Source organism: Nestor notabilis, unplaced genomic scaffold (genome assembly GCF_000696875.1).
Source record: "Nestor notabilis isolate BGI_N333 unplaced genomic scaffold, ASM69687v1 scaffold13947, whole genome shotgun sequence".
Taxonomy (NCBI): Eukaryota; Metazoa; Chordata; class Aves; order Psittaciformes; family Psittacidae; genus Nestor; species Nestor notabilis.
This window is the reverse complement of record NW_009936155.1, coordinates 23,223-45,898: the sequence shown is the minus strand read 5'-3', so window position 1 is coordinate 45,898 and position 22,676 is coordinate 23,223. Positions and strand designations below refer to the sequence as shown.

Here is a 22,676-nt window from a genome sequence, read left to right as displayed (position 1 = left end):
TTTATTCCTGGATTTGTGAAGACCAAAGAAATTCTAGGGAAAAGTTAAAACATTTTTCTAACAGGACATGACAGACAGGACTGTGCTACGATTTTCATGCAACGCTTTAAGTTTTCCAAGGAAGCTTTCTCAGTCTGAACCTGTCTCACCATGCTGATCATGTCTCTATCCACTAGGAGTATCTAAAGCCAATTTTTTTGAGAAACCCTTGAAAAATCTGTAAAAAGACCTTAAATTACATGTTAACTCATGTATTCTAACCTAAAGGTCACCAAACCTTTCAAATGTATTGCCTATAATGGGAATTAAGTGGCTAAATCTCTGCTATGCTGTGAAAATATACCCTTAGCAATAGTCTATTTCTCTGCTTCCAACTGCAGATGTGTGATCTTAGAAAGAAAAGATCAGAACATTTGTAATCTAAGTATTTATTGAATTAGCAACAAGGGAAAATACTATATGGTTCTCAGTGTTCATTTTACAAGGTTTGCCATCATCATGATGGTCCAGTTGTGCAGAGGAAAAGGATTTGTGTTGCACAGGCAATAGGAATTTTACAGCATGATTGAAGTGTTTATGTATTTTACAATTCTAGAACGATTTTAAGGTTAGCATTAATATATATTTGTAGTACCAAGACATGCTGAGAATTTTTAATTCATTTTTTATTAAGGAGACACTTTCAAATTTAAATTCATACTAACTTGGCTTGGTTTGGGTGTGCCCCCCTTCCCTCCTCCCAGATACATGTGCTGATTCTGAGCCATAAGCAGTGTATAGTGCCTTGAAATGCCTTATCAGCAGGCTTATCTGTGTGCCTAGAGATTTCAGCAGTGGACATCATTTACCTATGCTCTGCAGTGTATTCTCCATATCATCCTCCGTGGGCATCTGGTCCACAAATGGAGACGAACTGATACTTGTCCTGTGAAACTGCTGCCTCAGCTACCCCAAATATTCTTCTACAGGGAATTTGATCATTCATTCCTCATAACAGTGCTCCTGCAAAGACATTCTTCTGCTTTAGGTTAACTTCATCAGGAAGAATGAGGTAAAGATCTCTTTTGAAAGACACCACAATTTCTTGGGACACTGATGCATCAAATGGAAATTCAAATATAATGAACATTATTTTCCTAAATTATTATTTTGCAGTTTTTCAATTCCTGGCTATTTCCTAGAAAAAATATTGCTGTTAACTCTCTAGAAAAAATGCTAATGCTACACATTAACATTTTTTCCACTTAACAGATTTTAAATTCATCATTTAGATTACATTTCACCAAGCATACAAGTTTCCTGAGATTCAAATGGAACTATGACTCATTTCCCCTAAATGAGTAAATCCAAATGAACCAACTGCATCAGGCTGAAGTGTTTCATTCTTCACTTATACTTGCTCAAAACTAGTCCACAACCTTCAGTTTCAAATGTCCCCAATGTGGGAATGAGCAGATCATATCAAGCAGTGTAAGAACTGACTGAAATGTTTGTGTTTACTCAGTAACTAACCACATCTCTGTATATTTTTTCAAACACTTGTACAGTTATTCAGTGTTTTTCATCATTATTTGACCCTGTTTGTCTTAACACTTGACTGGCAGCAGATGTGGAAAAAAATATTATTAATTCAAAAGTTATCACCTATTGTAAGTAAAAAATCCCACCAGGAATTTCTGTCTTAATTTTATTGTCATCAGTAATGACAGCTGCTCATCTGAAGTTTTATTTAAGTTTGCAGACCTCTCTAGCTTTATCCATCATGAGTCTAACCCTTCCCTGGTGTTCTCTGCACCCTCTAGAATTAACATACCCTTTTCTCCAGGTGTCACAAATCTGACATTGCTCTTCAGACTTTGCACCTGCCTTCTCTTTTACCTTTATCATTCACAAGCAGCCGTTTGTGCTCATTTGCTTCCTTCTGCTGTCCCACTTCAGCACCCTCACCAGCCTTCCTCATCTGAGAATGTCTCTTGTGAAAAGCTAGTGGGGGCTGGCAATACTGAGATGAAAGACAAAATTATTTTCAACTCATAAGCTCTGATCATAACCCATAATAAGATTCGTTATTATATGTCACCCTGACCCATATAATTTCCAATAAAAATCATATAAGATCTGCTTATCTAACACATTATTTAAGAAATATAAAACCAGCGAATTTAGCCTTTGAAAAAATACAGTCACAGAACAGAAATAAGAGAGGGAGACTCATGGGGGGGAAAGCTTATTGCTAAGCATTAAACATATAATATGTCAGCAGTAGATACCACTACTGTAATTAGAGATTATATTAATAACAGCATTAAGTTATTTAAGTCACAGAGACCTTTCAAGAAATAACTAGTAAACTGAAAAGTAGACCAAGGATCATCTTATTTAATTGTCAGGGTTTTTTTTCAGAGACAGTTTCTCAAGCATCTCAGGGAGAGAGAAATATAATATACTCCTGAAAACTCTCCTGTGTACTTAAGCTATTGGTTGCATACTGCAGATAAGACAGAAAAAATCCAGACCTGTGTGAGCAGGAAATTTGTCCCATTTGCCAACTAGCAACTTAAACAACATGTAGAGTTAACTTTTCTTTTAATATGCTACATTCTTCAAATTTGGATATCTATCCTTGGATCTGGCTGCCTTCATATGGAACCTAAATTAACAAGATCAGCATTTAAGTAGAAGAGAGTAGCTGCTGTCTCCTCCACCTTCAAACCTGTAGGTGCTTCAGCCTCTGGAGAAAGCAAACACGTACAAAACCAGAGTGCACTCTCAAGAAGACTGGAATCTTTTCAGAGAAATCTGGGCATAAGCAGGAGCAAACATTTCTAGTGTATTCACCTTTTCTTATGAAGGTAGGACTTTCCACTTCATAACAACATGGACAGCAACAGGGAAGCATTTCCTCAGCAACTTAACACCTGCTAAGTATGAGGGACTGGGAAAAAAAGACTGTTTCAGGAACTCTGCAGTATTTCACCTGAAAGATATGCAACAATTGATTAAAGATATTTCCTAACTGTACATCTTTCCTTAAGACATGATTTACATGCAGAATTATATGTCAAGCTTGTAAGTTTCTATTATTAGATGCAATTGTACATCCTTAAGACACACCCTCCCTAACGCACACACACATAACTAGTTCTATTAAATTCTGTAGGGTTTCTCACTGATGTCAGCAGAAAACAGTTAGCCCATAAACTAATTGCAAGAAAGGAGAAAGCAAATTATAATTCAACAATTTAGTATAGAACATATTGCTTTATATAGAAATAGTTGGATTATAGCTGTCTGAGACTAATTGGTTCATTCCATTCACAATGATTTATTTATTAATGTTGCTGATTTGCACACGTACACAGCACAGAACAGTTTTATATATAAAATTGATAAACACATTTAATTTATTGATTTGCAAATGACAAATTTATTTGGTCTAAAAAGTTTATTGCTTCATAAGAATGAAATATTGATATTTGTCAGTAATATAAATTTTAGATGTGCACTTAAGTAGAGGCAGCAGAACTGCTTACACTGCTTGGTGGAAGTCTATCAAGCTTTTCAACCTTATCTTTATTTTGAGGGGTTTATAGCTAGGTCATAAAAAATGAGTTTGGGCTGAGTCTTCTTTTAAGACAGTCATGTATCTACTGTTTGACAACTCAGCCAAGAGCACTTTTAAGTACATTCACAGAGCAGATTGGTCACAGTTAAGCACTAGGTGTTTAGAATAAATAGGCATTACTGTAACTGTAGATTTATTTTGGTCTATAATTTCTGCAATTGGCTATTTCCTTCTTCTTTGTTTTCTTGTAAAGAAAATAATGTGTTTATTGAAGAATAATAAAATCTACTTTAAAAGTGCTGCCTGCTTTATAGACATGTAAAGTGTTGACTTGAGGCTTGATGGTTCTGAAGACAGTGAGAGTATTTCCATGAGATGAAATGTTAATGATTTAATTCCCCTTAGCCCTGGGGTAGAGAAACATTCAACATATCACAATAGTGTATCCCAAAAGTCTCTCCATCTGGTGATAAGAGACATTTCAAGGCTGGCAAAACATTTGTTTTTCATTCTCATGGAAGTAACAGTCCTAAATGTAGGTTTGGCCTGAACAGATAAGTTGTGGTACAGAAAAAAAGAAAAAGTTAAAAAAAAAAAAAAAGAAGAAAAAATATCAGCTTAGGTTCAACTGTTAAACAGATTCAGGATTCAAGCTTTAAGAAAGGGTAATTAATAGCTGGCTTTACAAAGAATAGGAACGTGTGGACAATTTCATATCTTCACATATGACATTCTAGTCAAAACAGTATCACATCATTTTTTCAACAGCAAACAGGTGAGATCTGATCACAATTGGAAGCCCACTATAGTTAACAGTTAACAGTATTGATAATAATTCTCAGGGGATTTCCTTCAGACACACCACACTTTTTATTCAAGTCTGTCCAATTCTGAGTTTTGTTTTTATTATGAAACAACTTGATGAAGAAACACAATTGAATGGAATTAGACACACAGTATCATTTATGTCTCTGTTGATTTGCTGTGATTTCAAGATTTTATAAAATGCCTAAGTCTTGAGATATTGCTGAGTGGTAGATTAATTTGGTCCCAGAGATTGGCCAAGGTATTTGCAGTTATGCAGATAGAACCAACAGAATATGACCTCAGTCACACCTCACCTCAAAATACAGAGTTTTACCTATTGCATGCACCCATGCAGACACTTGTTTTTACATTTCTTCAATCTTTGTGCTTGTCTGTACACATGGAACTTCTGAAATTGTCTACTGATGCCTATAACTAGCTTTACAGTTACTATTAGTATAGAAGCTGGGACAGCCTGGGACCTCCAAAGCTGAATACCTACCAGAAGCCTTGTGTCAGAAAGCTTACAATATAAATGAAAGGTAGACAGCAAAGGATACAATAAACAAACTGGAAAAATATGAAGTAAAAGGGAAAACATGGGATAAAGAGAAACTTATCATGACTAAGGTAAGTGTTAAAGAATGATTAAAAAGTGAATAAATAATACATTTGTGAATCCTACTGCTAGCTTCTTTACCAAAGGACATTCTACACAAACATTAGGAATCGTAGCTCAGAGACATTACTTGGGCAACCTGACGAGTTATAAATATAATTGTAAACTGACTACTGCATAAAAATATCCAGAAGGATGTTGATACATTCAAAGTACTTGCAAAAACCACATAGAATAATTTTTTTAAGGAATATTTATTTTCAGTTCCATTTTAACAACCCACTTTTTAACACATACTAAAATCCTTAGGAAACATTCTAAGAAATTTCAGGATTATAGTCACAGGGATGAATTAAATGCATTTCAGTTCTGCAGATTAAAATACAGAATATCTTTGCATCATTCTGCATTTTATTATTTTGATGCCTTTTGGTATGCTTTACATTAAAAATACATGACTGTCACTCTTTATACCAGTAAGCCTTTTTATTGGAAAAAAAAAATAAAATTATTGCAATCAACTACATTCCCAGGAATTCCTTGAATAACCTAAAAAAGAGCCATGTTGCATGTACAATAGTGCAATTCACTTAGCTACTGTATAATATAAAACACTTTATACAGAGAATACAAAACAAAATTGCTAGTTTACATATTATACTAGCCAGAGTATTATACAGTTTAAAATATAAACTTAAAACTTTTTAAATCAATCTGCTCATGGTATTTTTATGCAAATATGCATAACAAATACACATGTTAAATGTATTCCAGAAATGCCTCAGTTAGTTAGAAAGAAAATAAAAAATTATTATTGTGTAACTCAGGAAACTTTTATTATTGGAATTTTACAGTGTGGGTGACCTGTTTTTTGGATTATGTGTCAAGAATATACAATCAAGCTGAAATAGGTTATTAACTCGGAGTGTATATATCACTGCCACCAGGATACTGTAACTCTTTGAAAAATTAGTCTAAATAAATTCAAAATTGTAGCACGGCTCCACACATCAGGCTCCATTACGCTTTTAATAATAATAATGATGCATATTTGAAGTACTGATGAACAACAAATATGGCAGCAATTAGAGCAAATACATCATCTCAGCTGTGCTGATGATTTTACTACATTTCTCTACAAAAATCCTTCCTCTGTATTCAGGATGACATTGGACATCCCCTTTGTTGGTAGTCAATGATTACTGTCTTGCTATTGTGCTGTTTCTGTTCCTTCTTAATTTTTTTTTTACGTTAATACTGCTTAAAATCCTAATTTCCATTGTTCCAAGAATTAAATTTAATCTTAATTGTCTATTCATTTGCCTTACCAGATCATACTTGTTGGTATGCACAATGATGAATGGACAACCTATGAATTGGTTCCTTCCTTGAATCCCATTGTATTGAGCATACTTTAAAGGAAACATATATAAATATATTCCACAAAATATCTACATAGTAGGATATTGTTAAGTTTCAATTGGTCAGGTTTCTTGCTCTAGGAATTGCCTATAAGAAGCAGGAATAGAAAATGTGTGTTTATACATTAAAGATGAGACCAGCCTGTCATCTCTTCTGTTCCACTTTTTTATCTTGGTGTTATTTACTTAGGATTCAAATGAACTCATATAAACAACGAGAACAGATTTTTTTCTTTTTTTTTTCTTGAATAGGAATGAGACTGGGCCCATAAATTTAAAAGTTTGTAGGGCTGGGAATGTATCTTTTAGGCTGGTATTAGCTGTGAACTGGTGTTGATGGCTGGGCAGCTTCATCAGCCTCTTCTAGGGGACAGGTTGACCTGCTCCTTTAAAATGTCCAATTCAGAGTGTTTCTACAGAATTATAACTAATGTTTCCAAGTGATTCACTGAAAGAGTGCACTCCATCTGAGCAAGCAAGTACTAATTTTCAGAGGTGTTAAGTCATATTCAGTGAAATATGTTTGATTCGCAGAAAATAAAGTTTCAGAAGTATAGAAAGATGTACATTCAGATTTAATTTGGGGAAGATATTCAGCCAAAAATGAAGGGAAAATTTCAAATCTGTGTAAATATTTATTTTTAACATCTTTCCCAAAGAAAATTCCTCACTCTCTTTATTCTGAAGCAATAATTTAAAATAAAGAAGTTCCCTACAATTTAAATGAGAAAATTAAGCTATAAAGTTAAGTAACTCCAAAATGGCATGAATATGTTTTATTAGTGAAATTAATAAATCAGCTGGGAATCCAACCAAAAGATATTTGATTGTGCTGGCTTCACCAGCATTTTTTCAATACAAGAATGTTTTGCTTCTGCTCAGTTTCCAAGTTTTTTTCCTGACAGCTTTTATTTGATGGCTAAAATGTTAAGTATCCAAAGAGACATTAACTTTCCAAATACAAAACAAGCAGTCACAACTTGTAAAGCCACTTGAGAAGTTTGGCACAATACCAGTTTCTGATGAAGCAGCTGCTTTTAGGAATTAAAACAATTCCATTTTATTGCAATGGATCAATCTAGTTTGATTAAAACTAAGTTAGAAAACTAGTCCTAAGTTGTATTTTTAATACTCAATTTGACTGCAATTAGATTTTCTGTTTCTTCACATAGCCAAATATAGTGGAATAAAATCCTCTGAAAATTTTTTAATGTGTTTTATTTTGGTTCTGAAAGATACATTATTAATTGTGCACTACATTATTGCAAATGAAATTATTTCTAATGTTTCTAATCCAAACAAACAGGTACTGTCTGTCAGACACTTCACTGTCCAATTATATTGAGAAGCATGCCTGCAGTCTAACCACAATTATAAACTTAATTTCATGCTAAATATCCCATGTTGAGTTAGAAACATTATAAAAATATTAAAAATGTGCCATTCAAAGAGATGCTGAAGCCCTGACCTATTTCCAAATACAGTCATTACTAGCACTTTCAAACACGCATTGCCCTGAAGGTTGGATACATGCATTCAAACATTGCAGAATCAGAACTTCAATTTGTATGTTAAGAGTTTGGGAAGCCATGCGATTATCTTGACATATTCTTTTAGATTCGATGTACTTTTAAATGCTGAGAACTGTGACATGGTTTTCTATGAGACTTGACCTTGAGAGCCAGTTTCCGCTCAGAATTTTCTTCTGCATTTCTATGAATATCAACATGATTTTATAGGTCAGCCAATTGTTTATATTGTTTGTGAAAGGGATGAAACATATTTACACATTTTTTTTGGCAAGACTCTCCTACACATCAGAGCTCTGTTTGGTAGGAAAGAAGTGTTGCAGTCTTGGCCAAGGACCTCTGAAGTTCAAAGCCAGCCCTAGCTGCTTGGCGACTCTGGGCTGCTGCAGCCTACCCCTGACATACCCTATGCTACAGGCACAGCCATTCAATGCTAAAGAACTTGGCTTCATCCTCTACTTTCCCTTGCCTTGGATGCTTTGCTCAGTGAGAAAAGTAGCTGCCTGCTTGTGCCAGCAGAGTGCCCTACACTAAGGGAACTTTTTAATTATGTACCTGTGGCCAGACTGCATGCAGTCCCTTTGCACTGTCCAAGCAACATGTCCCAGGGATAAAATCACTAAAGCATCTTTGAGATATTGTTGTGACCCTCTTCTTCCAGTGTTAACAAGGCACCCCTCATTCTGAGGCTTCCCAGGTTTTTGGGCCCAGGAGACAGAACCAGGGACTTGTGGTCCCAGATACCTTCTTTTTTGTTCAGTCTAAAATACCTTAACTAGACCAAGTACTATGCACTTGTGTATACACACTCAGAAAAGCAACATTTGAGATGTGTCACAATTATTCTACCTTAAATGGGGCTATCTTAAATCACTCATTGCTGTTAATATTCTTGGTCCTTTTGTGTCTGGGTGCTGCAGTCCCTGTCCTACTGAAAGTCACAGACACCACACCTCTCTCCAAACCTTCTGTAGAATGACACTAGCTGGACCCTGTCCTCCTATCATAAAAGGCTTTAAACCAGCTTTTTCTCAGTGATACAAGAGCAAAATCAACATTCATACGCTGTCAGCCAGAATGTGGACTTTAAAATATTTGTCATTGTGCTCTCAGTAAAACAATATGTTTTCCCTCAGATGTGATTGAACACTGAAGAACTTATTTCATTTTGGGTTTGGAGCTATGTTGTAATCATTTGGGCTAGTTTAAATAGCTAGAAAGACTGAAAACTTCTTTTATTGTAGGTAACTGTTGGGTCTGGCTAGAGCACGAATAGTGGTGGGGATCTTGCCCTTGGAATAATGGCTGGACTAATGGATTTGGATATATAGCAGGTGTGGCTGCATTCAGGTGTGGTGTAAATAAGGCTGGGATATATGCAGTGTGTGACAGGGTAGGGGAGGGTGAAGGTCAGTGGGGAAGGGTGGAGGGGGGAGGTGGAGACCAAGTGCAACGGGTGTCCTGTCAGCAAAGCAGGGTGGGTGGGAATAAGGGCTGGTGCTAAAGGGGAAAGTGATATGGGAGTGAAATGGGCCTGAGAGAGGGGGTGGAGGTGTGCCAGGGAGAGATGGTTGCTGTGGGGATGCACAGATGCTGAGACAGCAAAGCGTTGCAATAGTGTGTGGTGGATGGTGGTGACAGTGGCATGCTGCTGAACAGGGAGGGCAGGAACTGCTGGTGTTGCAGAGAAGGCAGCTGGTCCTGGGGCAGGCAAAACTTTCAGGTGTTTTGCTAAAAGCTGTTTCTGCATATGCTGCTGGGCTTGCAGCTGAAGTAACCTGTATTTGTCTACCTCCTCTGGTGAAAAGGTGATAGGCTGCTGTGTTAAAGGAGGGGAGGTGGATTTACGGTACACTTCAAGGTCATTTACTGTGTCAGCATACTTCTGCATAGCATTGTCACAAAGAGAGTCTGAACCGCCTTCTTCCTGGTTTGGGTCCATGTTTACATCGTGTAGTTCTTTGGTCTCTGTTGAATTAGCAACAACAGAGTATCTATTAGAGGAAAAAGCACCAGGGAAATCATTTGGTACTGGGTCACAGCTTTGTATAAAGGGTTGCGCTTTGCTAATGAAGAGATTGGATTGTTCCTTTATTGCTGTGTTCCTTTTTATGCTTGGGCTCTTATAGCCTGTTCCTATTTGAATGATGTCTTTAAAAAGACAATGATCATAATCAGTGCCTGTTGAAAGAGCAACATTAGTTATCTCTGGCCCTTCAAAGCTGTTTTTCTTCACACTGGTTTCCAGTGAACTGATTTCATTATGCCCCATGACATTTTCACCTATGCTTAGCAGTTTCTCTGGCAAAGGTAACGTTGCAATGTCATCTACTGATGATGAAAACTGAAGAGCAAAGTGACTTTGTGAGTGATCCTCTAATTCTACCCCACAAGTGTTTGAAAATCTTTCTGAGTCATGCATTTGTTCCTGGGTTTTCTTGGACTGCACTCTTTCTAAAAGCAACTTGGCTGTCAGTGACTTTCTTTTTCCACGTATGTCTTTTGCCAGGATTTCAGAAGAACAGGTGGCAAAGTTTTTTGACTGATTATTCTCATTCAGAGATTCATAATGTGCAGTTTCAGCTTTTCCCAGTTCAGTGTTAGAAATTCTTTCTGTATCCTCTTTTGTTTTGTTGTCACAGTTGTCAGTCTCTTTAGGGAAGGATCCTGAACTGCTACCTCTTAATATACTGCTACTAGATGATCTTTCACTGCTTCTGGAACCTCTGATGGAACAACTTTTGGAGCTATGGTAGCTTCTACTTCTACTATGCACTTTGCCAAAATGCCGGTGTCTACATCTGCTGTGTTTAGATCTGTCTCTGTGTTGTAAAACTTTATGTCTTGAACATCTTTGATATTTAATTGTACCCCTCTGTGTACAGTTTCTAGTTCTGTGACTTCTACTACAACAAAGATAATCCTCATCTGTATCATCAGAAGTGAAAATACACTTGTGCTTTCTGTGTTTACATTTGTGCCATTCAGCTGTCTTACTTTTTCTTTTACAACAAAAAAGCAAATTATTTCTGCTGTGATTTTTTGATGCGGGACTCATGTAGCTCATGTAGCTACTTGTACTGCTAACTGAAGTGTCAGAATAGCTGGAATGTCTGTCGGAGGAGGACTTTTGAGGAGATGGGAATCTCCAGCATCTCGTATAACTTCCACATCCTTCATTTTCTGAATACCTGTTGTTTGAACTGGATTTATAACTAAGGAGACTTCTACTAGAGTCTTTTCCACTGTCACTTACATCACTGCTACAGCTGGCCACATCTTGAATGGATCTGCAGTCATTTTGGCTTTCACATTTTGTTTCAGAATAAATTAAGTGACATTTTGCAGCTTTAGACTTCTTAATCCTAGACATAAAAGCAGAAAAAGAAATGCTTTCATTTCGAATGTTCTGGTTTTTTCTTTCACAGCTATGAAAATGATGCTTTAAAGGTCTCCTCACTGTTGTTGTACGAAGACTTTTTTCTGTCACACACTCCTTTTGTGAGACATCAAGGTAAGCAGGCACTTTGGGTATATTTTCATTCAAATAATCTGCAATGCATTTTTGACCGTTCTCATCTCCTATGTCTGACTCAGCTTTTTGCTTGGCCTTTCTTGAATTTAGGGAACCTTTCATCTTCTTTGGTTTCAACAACTGATTATCTTGTTCATTTGACATTTGTGTGTGTTTTATTAAACCTGAGGCTTCATTTTCATCTGCAATCTTATTTATAGAGTGCTCTTTATAGCTTGTTTTGCTTGTTTCATGCTGTTTACCATCTCTGTGATTTAAAGAGAGTCTGAAATCAAAATACAATGGATTACAGCCATATGAAATACAGGGCTCAGTTTTTGTAAACAAAAGTAATTCTGTGGGCCACTGTAGAGCAGTGGTACCATCTTTGCTCACTACATGGAGGAAAGGCAATGCCTGGGGCTTGGCCTCTTTTGCCATGGTCTCCTTTGGAAGTGTTTCCATATTCCCATTTGTAGTTTCTGATCTTTCCAAAGATCTTTCTCTTTTTACCACCCCAGGACTGTCATTAATGTTGCTTGTGCATGTCAGCTCAGGTGCTGGCTGTTGTGGGAGCTCAGGTAACTGGTCAGGCAGGTGGGCATTGCTGTGCTTGTAGGTGTTTGGCTGCAGACAAAAATTGCTAGCTTGGCATGAAGGTGAAATGAAAGTTTCTAACAATTGCTCAGACTCATTCAATTTGCTTTCTTGCTCTGTCTCTCTAAGTGAACCAGAAAAATCCAAATTTGAAAGCTGTATTTTACCTTTGGAAAATGAAGAGTGAGCACTGACCTTTTCTTCTAATTCTCTGTCACTAGTTTTATCATTTTCCTTTAGCATTTTAAGTTTTGCAGCTACATGACTTGATGTACTGTTATCCAAATCCATTTGGACTTGTGTAATATGTGGCCCTATATCCAAGCTTACTTTCACATCCTCGTCCAAAAATGTGCCAGAAAGGCAACTCTCAAGAGCTTGCTTTGTTTTATGGTTGAGGGACTCACTACAATCATTTCCTTCTTCAGAGTTCTCACTGAAGACTGATGCTGAGGACTCGAGCTTCAAAGGGACTTTTTTAGAGAATGAGAAGGACACTCCTGCCCTTTGAGAAGTGTTGGTGCTGTCTGGGAACACTCGTGGGACTTGATTTCCAAGTGCACGCGGTCTTTCAGTAGGGGACTGATGCCTGCTTACGACAAGCTGCTGTTTCTCTATTACACTGCTGGAGAAACCTTGTCCTTCAGTCATGGCCATTCTTTGAGAACTGGCCGTGAACTTGCTGCCCTTGTACAAGAAAATGCTGTCGGGTGATTGTTGCTTTTCCATGACTAATCGGGGGGCTTTAAGCAATGATCTACTCCCAGTGATGCTGTAAGATAATAAATAAATAATAAAAAGAAAGCTGTATTAATTAACCAAGTTAAGACAGAACTCACGTTTCACGATAGCTGTCTGGTAAAGAAGTGTGTTATTTGCACTGTTACAAGGGAAAACTAAGTTCCTAAAGTTTCTAAAGGGTAAATGTGCAGTCTAGGCCCAAGCTTGGGGTTTTATATTGGCAAGACAGTTTTACATACTGGAAATTATATGATTTGAAGTCAGAACATGAATAATCTTTTTCAGATTTATGCCCATGTACGTGAAGAATAAACAATATTGTCTTTACTCTGAATTTATACTAAGGAGAAACTTGTGTAAGTCTTGGCTTTCTGAGAGGCCACTGCAAAGGAAATTGGGCCTTGTTCAAAATGAAACTTTTCTACCTGGAGCATCTGCAGAGTCAAACTCTGTAAGAGAAAAGGCAGCTTTCTGTTTGCTTGGGAAGGGGGTATGTATGATTTTTTAAAGAGCAGATTTTTATATTATCTTTATGTTATTCCAAAATAAATGCTTTTGTGAAATATTCAGAGTGATATTATGTTAAAACTGTTACCCAACATTGGTGGGAAAACGACACAAGGTGGATTTTCATCAATATTAATGACAACTTCAGAGCTCTCATTATCAATCACTATTTAACTTACTTTGCCATATTTCTTCTTTCTGTATTCTACTTTCATTAACTACAGTTTTCCTCTTCCCCAGACTCTCAGATTTTAAATATGTGGTTTAGTTTTCTTGTACTTAAAAAAAAATAAATAAATAAACCTGAGAAGGCCTCAACAAACATGGTAAACCATTGATTTCTTGCAATAGATAATTAACTGAGATTGGAATGACTGCTGCCATTTACATTAGAGATAAGACATGTATAGTCACCATACAAATGTTATTCCAAGTAATATTTTAAACATGCATTTCATTAGACTAATTATCTACATTTGCTATCAATTCAGTACTACTGTACACTTACACAAAAAATTTTGGAACCAGCTTCAGTAAAGACTTCAATAAAAAATTAGAAAATAGTTTAATTAAATGTAAGTAAATTATGATGGCCGGATCTGCATAACAGCTATCTATAAATAGACTAGAATGTTTTAAAATGCTATAAAAATGCATTGATCTTCACCAGTGGGAACAACATAAAGACTCCCTGGAGTAGGGTCAACTTGGAGTATGAGAATATATATGCATTTCTGAGAATAGATTTGGATTTGCCATGTATTTTACATCAGGAGATAAAAGTTCAACCCAATTTCTACATCAAGAAGAAATTATTTCTTTGAGAAGGCATATAGAAAGATAATTTTCAAAGTTTCCTTGGAATAGCAAAACAAAGCTGCATTTTCACTTTTTCTGTGCATGAAATTAACAATAATTTTGTTGTCAAATTATATTAACCTGTTGTAAGAAACTCTGTTGGATCTTGAGACACAGTACTCAGAGAAAATAACAATTGTGTATGTGCAGACTTTTGCTTAGAAAGGATGAATTTCTTTCTTGCCTGAGCACATGGGAGTGCTACCCCTCTGCCAAGATCCTGGTTCTCAGCCACCTCTGAACCTATTAGTCATTACAAAGAGGAATAGCAAGCACTGTCTTTCCAGGCTCTTTGTAAAGGATTATGGACTCCTGGCTCTTCCTAAAAGCAAACCCATTTTCTCCCTCCTAGTCTCACTCTGGATTTCCTATTACCGCTGACCTTATTGGTCTATCTGAGACTACATCTTCAAGTGTGTGGGAATAAAAGCAGTTACATTTCTTTCAGTGAATTTATATGAAAATGGAGTTGTAACCATGAAACTGACACATTAGCACTAAACTGGTATATTTCAGCATATTATTCAAATGCAATTACATAGGCTAAAATGAATGTGTAATAAACTCTGAATGTTATTATTTCCGGAGTAGAGTAAGCTTGATATGAATTTCAAACAATGCCAATTTAATTACCTAAACTCATTATGGTCATAGATTAACATAAACAATTTGTCTAGTGGCAATTTATTCTAATGAAACATTCAGTGTCATTAAACAAAGGAAATTTCTCAAATGTAAAGGTTTCTCAGTGCAAACTTTGCACTGTATCTCGATATTTATCAATAGACCAAACAGTATTGGATAAACTTAACTCAGTTAATTACTTGGTTTTCATTCATATGATGATACTTCCATTATTCTACAGAGAAAATGTGAGAATAATATCAGTACACTGAAAGTAGTGAAAATGATTCACAGACTAAATACAGATGCTCAAAAAGGTGTTTTTCCTCTCCTGTTCACTTACTATCAAACAAGAAGACAGACATACTAATCTATTCAGGTCAGTTTGAATAAGGAAAAATGGTGATATTATAAAAACATCTTCAAACCACTCAGTTCAGAAGAGAGGAGAATAACTAGCTACAGGAGAGAAAAACAGAAACCTTCAAACAGCAAGTAATTAATTCAGGGCTTTCAATTTTATGGTTTGTAGGACAGGAACATTTGGAGCCGAGGACAGCTGAAAACAGGTTACAGTATACACAATCTCTGTACATTCCACAGTGTGGAAGTAAAAATATGGAGATTTCTTCTGGGACTGGGGAAAGAGGGCGTTACAATGCAATATAAATAAAAATACTTGCCATTCTGACTGCTTCCGTAACTCTGCAAGCTGGTGGAGCCGCTTGAGTGCTTTTTCCTGTTTCTTCTCATCTTTCCATGACTTTGAAGCCACATTTCGAGCAAATTCCCTTTGTTTTAAATCTTTCAACCTCTGTGTGAAAAGAATAAAAAGAGAAGGGATTAAATATGTGCACAGCAGATTTTACTCAATTTATTTGCTTTTGGAGAAGTTAGTATGTAAATGGAGAGTAAAATATACTTGAAATGTTATCATCCTAAGAAGAGATTGAAAATGCTATTTTTGCCTAAAAAAACAACATGATTGGGCTGTTGCTATTTAGCTGATATATATGATGAATTATAGCTTTTTAGTTTCTTATGAATACACAAATCTTCTGTTATATACAAATACATATACAAAATTAGACTCCATTTAATGTAGTGAAAATTTTCATATTTAACACAATCAGTTGGAATTTAATCTATAGGCATTATACTGGGATAAACCTGAGCTCACATGGGTAGTATATTTTAGAGTTCCCTATACTTGCACATGGATGTTTGCATGGATGTTTGTGTGCTTCTGTATAGGTTTTGCAGCTTTTTAAGACTTCTTTTTTATTTTTATTTTTTTTTTCCCAAAGGAGAAAATAACTCTCTGAAACACTTGATCAGGAAACTCTTTCATGGTTATTTTCCTAATTTCTTTTTATCTCCTTGGTTGTCTAAAAATCAGATAATTCCTGTTGGAGGGAGCAAAATTCTTTGCCTTTATTACATTTTTTATTACCTGGGTTTGCACTGCTGATTATATAAAGAATAGTGAAGGAGAAGATGACGCAAATCAAAAAGTGTCAAAAACATCCTCTGCAAAAAAAAGTGGGGCTAACTTGCTTTTATGTTCACTGCAGTCTCTGGGACTCAGCAGGTCATGTCCAACTTTACAACTTCCATGTTCACGTCATGCTTCCACACTCCATGCCAGAAATGCCTTCATCCCTTCACCACCACTCCAGTGCTGTGGCGTTTGGGGAAGGCAGGTTTACAAGCCAGAAGGAATCTCTAGTGCATTAAGACAGATGCCCAAACTGGAAAGTCTGAGGACCATGACTAACAACTATACTGCTTCATCCACTTGCCACTTGGTCTGGAGGTGGCCCTGTGTTCTTCCATGAAATTTAGAACTATATTATCAACACCAAGAAATGCTGACTTTTCCATGGAGTGTAGAGAGCTGGTTTTGTAACCTACACTTGAATAAAGTCTTTGGTATCACAGTAATTTTTAAACTGCTGCTCAGTTGCCAGCATTTATGCCTACTTGCCTGTCCATCAGCACCTAAAGATCAACATCCTAGTCGCTGCATCATCTCATGCTGTCATTTCCCTATAGCGTGGCCAAAAGCTAAACATGCATCCATAGAATAAATTGGAGGCTGACCCAACATTGTAGCAGTAAATATTGTTTTCTGCATCTCAGATATGTGGAGCAGTCTAGCCATTGAACAGAGCTCTGCACAGGCCATCACCCATCTGTGTTTGAGAAACAGGACAGATGGCAGAGAGTCCTCAGCTTGTAGGGGTCAAGAAAATGCTGAAAGAATAACTGCTTTCCAGTGAGAGGTCTAGTTTTGTCAGTAGATGGAGAAAAAGTGAATAGGTGAAAAACACTGTGTGGTTGCTTTCTACAATCTAAAGAAATGACAGCTTTTATTTTTTTCCTCCACCTAAATTGAAGCTATCCAGTCATGACAGTACATGAGAGGCATGAAGAAACCCTTGGTGGAAACAAGCCATACAGTGTCCAAGATTAGGTTTCATGAAGAATGCTGGAAAGCTGTAGTGGGTATCTCCCACAACTGCCATATCAGCTGTCCTTCAAGTATGGGATTTTTGAAAAAGCCAAATAACTTCTCTGAGAGAAAAATGAATAAATTCTGGTAGACTAAGAGCAGAAGTTTCTGTTTGGTCTCAGCTTTCTGGACATGTGCCTCTCAGCACTGAACTGGAAGTAGAGAGAGCTGGGCTGCTGATGAACCACCTGCTCAGGTGCTGAAGAGCTGGCCCTCAACCACCCTGACATCTTTGCACAGGCAAACACCCTTGGATGAGGACAAGAAGGCCAGAAAGGCAGTTGCTGAGGGAACTGGTGTACCACCAACCAGCAAGAACTGTCCTGCCACCTGGTGCCTCTTGAAAGTTTAACCATATTCATCAGAAATATTTACAGTGAAATTTGTGTGTTTCTCCAGAAAGTTTCCATCAGCTCCAACATCTAGTACTTCACTGCACTGGGCTCTGAAATAGGACAGCCTCAAAGTTCTCTTTAAAGATCTTAGGCTTCAGTTCCTTGGAAAGAAGTGGTTGATCCACTACAATTTTAGTCTTGTCCCGTTTTCCTGCCCCTGCTGTGCCCTCCCTCACTGTTTACCTGCCCCTTTCCAGGCCAGTCATATAGCGCTCCATTCCCTCAACCTCATTCCCTGAAATTTACAGTAAAATGGGTGAATATGTAAGACAATGTCACTTCTTGGTTTAAGCAAGGAGCTTTTAAAATAATACATTCAAGCCAAAGCTGTAAAAGAAATCAGATAATCTTCCCAGAATGAATACTCACTTTCTGTCACTTAAGTAATATTTACAAGGGTGTAGAGATATTTAAGCACTAAAGATTCTATCCTTCATAGAAAAACATAGGTAGTCTTGAGTCTTATTAACACGTTGAGTGTGAAGAAAGGGCAAAGAAACACATTTGAGAAATGTCCTTTAGTGCTGCTTGCTATGTTTTAGCTGTCACTGTGAGCTGTTCAGTATCACACATAAAGCACTCATGAGGAAAAACAGAAACAGTTTCTACCTGTCAAGGAAACAAAGAACAATGTAAAAGCTAGTACTATGGAGTGTAGGTACTGCAAAACAATACCATTTCACTTCTTTGACAGTTAGGATGATAATCAACAAAGCAAATGGACCGACACTAAGCACAGAAGTTCTAGCAGTATTTTTTGCTCTCTAATGGCATACAGCATGTGTCAAGGAAGTAGAGAAAGAATAAAAAAAAGTAGGAAAGCATAGTGAAGGACTCATCAACTGGAGATGAAGCCCAAGAAATCAAAAGCATCTGCAGTCTGAGCAGAGAAAGAGCTCTCCCTTCATATCACCTCATCAGAACAGAAAAAGCTTCACTTCCAGAGCTCCAGTTAGGAATCGTAATGAAATTTGTCAGCTATGCTGGATAGACCATGAGACTGCCTGCTCAACCTGCAAAGCCATGGTTTTCTTCACTAATAACCTGTGCCAAACTCCTGACAGGCACACAGATATTTTCTGCAGGTGGTGCACAACAGCATGCAACTGAGAAGGTACCTGAATGACAACCCTAAGCTCAGCAGGTGTGCCTGAAAATTAATATCGCTTAACACGGCAATTGGATTTTTCATGTAATTAGGTACTTAACTGTGCATCTAAATACAGGCATGTGTAATAAATTATGATTTATTTAATAGAAATCTTGCGTTCTGTCCTTCACCTGCTACAGACATGATTGCCATGGAGTTATATTTCATTTTGTTGACTCATGTTCCATTCTTTCTCTGGGTTTTGTGTACATGTGCATGTGGACATTGCCATACCTAAAAGTAACCCATCTTTTTTTTACAAACACCCACACAGAATATTAAAAGACTAGAAAATAATATTCACTGTATGGAAAGATTTATTTATACAACCAGGTCTGAATCATGCTGGCTTCTCTGTCTAAGACCCACTCAAAAACTGCTGAATCTATTCTATTCCTCCTGAACTCTGGTATGAGTCACTATGAGATCCAAATGAATTAATGGAGCTGCATCTTCACTACCTACTTTTGCTAGATATGAAATATCAGTGGTCAAATATCCGTACTATAGGAATTTATGCCCATTCTTAATTTTTTGCTTTGGTTTGGTTTGGGTTTTTTTTTAATTTGTTACTTTACTGTGACCAGTATTTTCTTTTCACTGATCAATGATAACCTCCAGCATACTCACTGCTGTCTGCATTTGCAGTACTGAGATTACTTTCTTTCAAGAGTTACGATCCTGATTTCTGTTTTAACCTGTGCAGGTGAACCTTTCTCTGGATTGTTATCCATCTGATCAAATTTAGATGCTTATAGTAGTTGCTTAGGTTTTCTTTACAACCACTGGAAAGAAATAAGAACTTTTAGGGACCTAATCACCTCTTCTTATAGCTGCTGTATAAAATAAAAGAGGTAAAGTGAGATGTAAATGTACCTCTTTCTTTTCCTTGTGTTACAGAGGGTATTAAAAGTGGCTATCTTAATTATTAAGGGGTGGTTTTCTAAGAGGTAACATAGCTGGCAGCTGAAGTAGCTCTACACCATTGCACACAGCATGGGCAACAAACAGGAGCTGGAAGTTGCCATGTTGCTAGAAAGCTATGATCTAGTTGTCATTACTGAAACTTGATGGGATGAATCCCAAGACTGGAGTACAGCTATCAGTTGCTACAGGCTGCTCAGAAGGGACAGATGAGGAAGGAAAGGTGGAGGAATTGCCCTCTGTATCAAGAAGTGGATGGAGTGCAAATTGCTGTCTCTGAAGAATAGCCTCAATAAGGTTGAAAGCGTATGGGTAAGAATTAGAGACCAAGGCAACAAAAGGAACCTTGTGGTTAGCATCTACTACAGGCCACCCGATCAAGGGGAGCCTGCTGACGAAGCCTTCTTACTCCATCTACAGGAGGCATCATGCTCGCAGGCTCTTGTCCTGCCAGGGAACTTCAACCACCCTGACATCTGCTGGGTAGCACAGTAGGCTGTAGGCAATCCAGGAGACTCCTGGAATGCATTGAGGATAACTTCTTATGCCAGGTAATAGACAGTCCTACCAGAAGGGTTACAATACTGGACCTGTTGGTCACCAATGCAAATGAATCAGTGATTTCAAGAGTGGAAGCAGCCTGGGCTGCAGTGATCATGCAGTGGTGGAATTCACAGTCCTGAGGTATATGGGTTAGGTGAAGAGTAAAGTCAGAACTCTGAATTTTAGTAAAGCAAAATTGCAGCTGTTCAAGGAGTTAGTCAACAAGACCTCCTGCAAAACAGCTCTCAGGAACAAGGGAGCAGAACTGAGCTGGCAGATCTGTAAGGATGATTACCATGGAGCACAAGAGCTCTCCATCCCCAGGTGTAAAATCTGAAAATGTGACTGGTATGGTTGTGTCTAGATCTGTTGGTGGAACTGAAGGGCAAGAAGGAAATGCACAGCAGTGAAAGCAGGGACAGGTATCCTTAGAAGACTATAGGAATGTTGCCCAGTTGCATAAGGATGGGGTCAGGAAGACCAAGGCATGCCTGGAACTTAACCTTGCAAGGGATGCAAAGAATAATAACAATAATAATAATAATAACAAAGAATAATAAACATGCTTCTACACGCATGTCAGCCAGAAAAGGAAGGTCAAAGAAAGTTAACCTCCCCCTCCCCAATGAACAAGACTGGCAAACTGGTAAAAATGGACAACGAGGAGGCTGAGGTACTCAACAAACTTCTCTTCCCAACTTCTTGAGTGGACGGACTGGAAGACGGGAACTGAAGGAGCAAAGTTGCTCTCACTGTAAGAGATCAGGTTCATGACCACCTGAGGAACCTGAGCATACATAAGTTTATGGGACCTGATGAGGTGCATCAGGGTCCTGAGGGAATTGGCTGATGCAGTTGCCAAGACACTATCCATGCTACTTGAAAAGTTATGACAGTCAGGTGAATCCCTGGAAAAAAGGAAAGATTGCCTCCATTTTCAGAAAGGAGGACCTTGGGAATCACTGACCTGTCAGCCTCACCTCTGTGCCTGGGAAGGTCATGGGACACATCCTCTTAGGCTAAGGCATATGGAGGTCAGGGAGCTGATTTGACAGAGCCAGCATGGCTTCACCAAGGACAGGTCCTGCCTGACCAATCTAGTGGCCTTCTATGATGGACTGACTGCGTCAGTGGACAAGGGAAGAGCTACTGTGTCATCTATCTGGACTTCTGTAAGGCCTTTGACATGGTCCCTCACAACATCCTTCTCTCTATAGATCTAACAGGGGTTCTTAGTATAACTACTTCAGATGATGGAGCAAAGAACTGTTGCTGCAAGAACACTGGAAAGCAAGTATTCTTTTTATTCACTGTAGTGTAACTGCATCAGTGTAAATACAAAGAAGCTTTGGGGAAAAAACTAATTTTCAACGCATTAAGTTAGAAAGTGGTAGACTAGTATGAATTAAGTTATTTTTTTCCACTTAAATTTAGATTTTTTAATCCAGAATATCATTCACAATGCGTCCTCAAAAATACCCATCATTCTGTAATGCATTGCAGTCCCAGGCAAAAATATAGTAGATACCTCTGCTTTCTCAGGTATATGTCTCCTGTCATATTTAGAGAGCCTTCTCTGAATTGAAGTCCATGAACTAATGTGACTGTTTGAGTGCCTGAGTGGCTTTACAGATTGATTTCCACTTTGCTGAAAAGCTCCTTAATTAAGTTCTAAATAAATTCACCACAGAAGGGTTAAGTGAGGAAAGAAAGGAATGTGAATTTCAGTAATCATTCTCTTGCCTGTAACTCTAACACTGGAACCAATTACATTATTTGTAAAATGAATTCATACTGCAAACCATCAAATGAGAATGATAGTTACTAGAAAACATAATTAGACATCATGTTTAAAGCTTATGGTATTAGCTCTCTAAGTGAAAGGGAGGAAACAACAGCAAAGGAATTTGCTTTTACTATAGTAAATAAAATCCTAAAAGTAATTTGGAAAGGCTGTTACATAAAGGATTTAACCATGAGACAGAAAGCTCAAAAACTAGCTGATACATTTTCATTTGGTTCACATATAAATAGCTACAGATCACTTTGAAGTGTGTGATAGTAATAATTTTGTCGAGTGGCTTATATTACAGTCAATCTTAACAGATTCAATATTCTTAGTGGGAGTGAATGGGAAGACAGAACGAAAGTATGCAGGTATGACTGGGTTAGGGAATGAGATGATAGCAGGAGGGTGAAGTCAGTCCTCAGACATGCCCTATAGAACATATCTGTTAGTGACTGAGGTGTTGATCAGAGATACAAACAGAAGAATAAATTATAGGTAGCTGTTCAGAGGGCTTGTTTTCACATGTCTTCATTGAAACTCCTCTAAGCCTGATAGTCAGATCTAATGCAATGGGTCTT

The 22,676-nt window shown here is 37.5% G+C and overlaps 1 protein-coding gene across 1 annotated transcript in view; it reads right to left on the bottom strand.

Moving 5' to 3' along the window:
* Positions 1-9,141: 9,141 nt before the first annotated feature.
* Positions 9,142-22,676, bottom strand: part of ZNF804B (zinc finger protein 804B) — a gene marked incomplete at its 5' end in the record, with an annotated part of 29,661 nt that continues 16,126 nt past the window's right edge. The window contains 3 exon segments of the mRNA XM_010018200.1: positions 9,142-9,345; positions 9,347-12,824; positions 15,466-15,596. Coding sequence (XP_010016502.1) covers positions 9,142-9,345; positions 9,347-12,824; positions 15,466-15,596 — 3,813 coding nt within the window.